The 4,679-nt window shown below is 37.1% G+C and overlaps 1 protein-coding gene across 1 annotated transcript; it reads right to left on the bottom strand.

Annotated features, from left to right (window-relative positions):
* Positions 1 to 223: 223 nt before the first annotated feature.
* LOC142831930 (olfactory receptor 1-like) lies at positions 224 to 1,132 on the bottom strand. The gene has a single exon (XM_075942352.1). It carries the CDS (start codon positions 1,130 to 1,132, stop codon positions 224 to 226), a length of 909 nt encoding a protein of 302 aa, XP_075798467.1.
* Positions 1,133 to 4,679: the final 3,547 nt, after the last annotated feature.

Raw genomic sequence — 4,679 nt, 5'->3', positions numbered from 1 at the left:
GAGGAAGATGTGGCCAGCTATCAAAGACAATCTTTCCTACTTTGACTACTATACTACACCTCTTTTTATGTATTGATCAGTTATGTTGCATGCCCTTTCATGTATGTTCTAAGGTTTGGGACAACATCTAACATAAAATATTAACATCATTATGTTTGTTACATAAAATAATTAAAAATCACAAGCGCTACCATTATAAAGTGATTTTCTTATTGTAGAAAACTCATATCAGGGCCTCCTTGATGTCTCTGTTCCTCAGGCTGTAAATGAAAGGGTTCATCATGGGTGTCACCACTGTGTACATCATGGCCATGACAGTCTCCTTCACAGTAGAGTTATTAGCTGGTTGACATAAGTATACACCAATAATTGTCCCATAGAACAGAGACACCACAGACAGGTGGGAACCACAAGTGGAGAAGAGCTTGTAGATGGTCTGGGTAGAATGAACCTTGAGAATAGAAAAAACAATCTTTACATAGGACATAACAATGAGTAGGAAAGGTATAATACCAATGAGACTACTCATGATAAATAATACTAACTCATTAATGTGAGTGTCTGAGCAGGCCAACCTCAGGAGAGCCAGTATGTCACAGACAAAGTGGAGAATCGCATTGTTCTCACAAAAAGACAGTCTAGCCATGAGCAGGGTGTGCATCATGGCATTGAATGTGGCCAGCATCCACAGTGGCAGCAATAAACAAGCACAGAGTTTGGGGTTCATTATGCTGGTGTAATGAAGGGGGAAGCAGATGGCCACATAACGGTCATAGGCCATGGCTGTAAGAAGGAAACTCTCCATGACTCCAAAAAAAAATAAAAAGTACATTTGTGTCAGACAACCTGCATATGGGATAGATGGGTTCTGGCTTTGCATGTTTTGTAGCAATTTGGGCATTGTGACAGAGGAAAAGCAGAGGTCAGAGAAGGACAAGTTGCTCAGAAACAAGTACATGGGTGTGTGGAGATGGGAGTCCAGTAGAATCAGGATGATGATGATGAGGTTCCCCAGGACAGTGGTGAGGTACATGGCCAGGAACAGGACATAGAACAGGTGCTGGTGCTCTGGGGGGATGGGCAGGCCCAAGAGAAGGAACTGGGAGATGACAGTTTGGTTGTTTCCAGTCATGATCTGTCTCCAATGACTTTAAGAAAAATAATCAGCAATTTGTTAAACACTCCTCTTTAAACTTGTATGAGATAGATCAATTCTATTATTCAATCTCATTTCTTTAATTTAGAAAGAATATTTTTTATATTTTCTAAATTTATATTCTGTTCTTTTCTATGGCATGGAATAACCTTAATCTCTTAAGATCTTCAGTTATCCTTGGTAGGTGATGACATGTTAAACTAGTCCTATATACTCTCCTAACACTCCCCCAATCCATCTCCATGCCCCCATGGAAACAGTCATGTTTCTGAAATACACAGGGTGTGTTGCTTTTTCTTCAGTTATCAATCTTACTCTTACAAAGTTATTGTAATCTCTACATCCCAGTATGTTCTGTCATTATAACCATTAATGATTTTTCTTCTTGTTGCCTTAGCATGCTCTAAGTGTCTAGTATTACCTAATCACACCTAATTGTTTCTAATATGCACAGTGTACTGACATAATTATTTCCTACCTGCCTGTTTCTTCTAGGCAACTATAGTTCACTTCATTCTGTAGTTTTATCTGTTTTTTAAAGGACCTTTTTTTACACATAATCCTCTAGATTTTATGAGCCCCAAGAAAAACACATATACTTTAATAAGTTACATTACCAATTAATTGCTAGATATAACTGTGTCTCTAACCTGCAGAATCACCACCGCATCACTGACTGATCATCTACTATGTTTTCCCCCACAGACATCTAAGGTTTGATGCATCCCAAGAGAAATTCAATTCTCTCTCTTCCAACATCTGTTTCCCATGTCTCTTCTTTCTCATAATACAATAAAACCAATTCAACATCAATTATATAAGTTTTGTTGATTTTTTCTTTTTTCTTACTTTGGACTCTAAAGTAGCAAAGCATATAGTTTGTCTTCTTCACCCTCGTCTCTCCAGTCATTTAAAACCATACAATCATATCCTTAGTAATGGATGGCATTGTCTTCTGCCCGAAATATTAAAGTCAGCTTTCAATTCCAAACCATGATCCCTGTCTAAAAACTAATTTCTTCAGTATGTTTATCCAACATACTGGCATTCTGAGATGAAAATATATTCTGAGATGGAAAAAAATTGAATATTTCCTGATTCATTCCTCAGGTGAACATGTTTTTCTTAAGAAAAAATTTCTATCATGTGCACAAACGATGATTACTTATCTGACTTTAGCAACTTCTAGCCCACTATGGTTTCACAAATTGCTTGCATTATTCTCTACATTCATTCTGTACTTCAAATTGAAGTTTGTACAGCCATCATTTATGATTTGATCCTCATTTTATCTATTACATGCTTTCCCTCTGGTGTGACTTGTTTCAGTTTTGTTTTCACAATATGATATGCCATATGCTAAATTAAACCTTGCTGTGTCTCTACATACAGTAAGATATATTACCCTGTTGCCTGCGCATCTTGTACTTTTCACAACTACCAATGGCCCTGATTACTGCTTCACAGATATTGTTGCCACACTGTAACTTCATGAAGAAAAGGCCATGACTGCCCACATAGAGAACCAACACCTGCCCTGCCTGGATGAGACTCAGTGTGCATGAAGGTTTCCTGGCTATGATGTATTCTGAGACAAAAACTTTTTCAAATTTAAGGGCAGAAATGCACATTAAATCCAAATGATCATTCTTCTTCAATTTCCTCATAATATAAAATCACAAAACTTGAAAGTTTTAACATGAAATCTCTGTGATTAGCTTTAGAGATACAACTGTGTATTTATGGAAGGGTTTAAGGTGAGTAGGATGCGGTGCTCTTTTCAATAATCCTAAGACTCACAATTTTTATGTTTCCATTTATATGGTTCCACTGATAGTAGTGTAGGAAAATATATATGATGAACATTTTATGAAGCTCTCATTTTTATCCTTCTCTTGACTTCATCTTCAAGTATCCATACCTAACTTTGTAGTTAATTATTATAGGAAATGTTCTATGTTCTGATAGCAAGTTTGGTCAAATTATAACTCTGGAAATTTTTTTGAAGGTGTTTTACTTTGTGATTAACATTTAAATTAGTAATTACATTTAAATGATTGTAAAAATAACTGTAACCTTTTGTAATGTGATGATCCTCGTGCGAGCAATTGTTGGAAGAAACAGAAAAACTACAGTCTCTTGAGAAACCTGAAGATTGCCCTGAAAGAGAAAATGTAACTTCCACTCTTCCCAGGGACTCCAGTCCGAATCTCCTGGACTTGCCAGTTCTCAAGTGTGTGGGCTGCATCTTTAAGACAATTCCCTATCTTGTTATGTTTTCTTCTAGATAACTTTGTCTAATGAACCCAAGTCTATAGGTAAGATGGCAAAGAAATCAAGAAAAATTACAAAAAGATGTGAGAATAGGGCCTGGGTTTTAGCTCAGTGACACAGTAGTTAACCTAGCATGCCCAAAGCACTGAGTTCCACCTCTAACTGAAAAAAATAGAACAAGGGGCTGGAGAAATGGCTCAGTGGTTAAGAGCACTGACTGCTCTTCCAGAGGACCTGGGTTCAATTCCTAGCACCCACATGGCAGCTCACAACTGTCTGAAAATCCAGTTCCAGGGGATCTGACAGCTTCACACCAATGCACATAAAATAAATTATAAAAATAAGATAAATAAATCATAAAAAAGAACAGAATGAACACACACAAAGAGTTAGGAAATCCTTCCAAGACACTATCTGACTGAGTCTAGCTTTGGGGTCTCCTATCCTGCTGGTGGTCATTAGTGCAGCTGCATTAACGGTTTGATACTTGGACATTATGTTTAGTGATAATGAGAATGGCAATATAGGTGAAATTGTGTACCTAGTTTCTCAGAATTATTCTTACTCTGCGAATGAGTGGGCGCCATATCTTATGTAGGTTTTGTGGGGTATTTTGAGCACACTCTTACACTTCTGAGGCTGATATGAAGTTTACCTTGAATCAGAGGGCAGAACTAGCTACTAACTGACCAAAATTTGCCATAGATGTTTTAGATGGCTGAGGACATATAGTATGAAGGGGTTTAGAAAGATTTTCAGCCCTTATGGATTGAGGAAGGAGAGAGTGAGGAGTGAGCTGGTCACTTCTCAGGTGTTTGTCTGATTATTCAGGTTTTACCCTTATATATGACTCCTGAGTTTTTATTGAAAAAATAATTGCCATAATACATACATCACGTATGTTTACATGCAGAGACTACAAAGCAGAGATCACATATGAAGCTTGCTAATTCTGACCAATGTAGTTCTCTTTATCAATTCTTGACCTGAATAGCAGATGAGAATATCCCATGGACATAGTTCTATGAGTTAATATACACGCAACTCACCCTGGATTCTCTGAAAACACTGACTCTTGTTTTGAAGATGATATTCAGCTTTATACATGGAGACTAAGATGATGTCAATATTCTGGTCACTGGGTTTCAGTAAGGAACAAGTACATGCATTGCTTATAATTACAGAATTCTGAGCTCTTTTGAATAGGAGATCTGTTCAAAGTTTCCTAATATTCCAAAGTTAAAAATGT

The sequence above is a fragment of the Microtus pennsylvanicus genome, chromosome 11, assembly GCF_037038515.1.
Source record: "Microtus pennsylvanicus isolate mMicPen1 chromosome 11, mMicPen1.hap1, whole genome shotgun sequence".
NCBI classification, from domain to species: domain Eukaryota; kingdom Metazoa; phylum Chordata; class Mammalia; order Rodentia; family Cricetidae; genus Microtus; species Microtus pennsylvanicus.
This window is presented reverse-complemented; position numbering and strand designations above follow the sequence as displayed.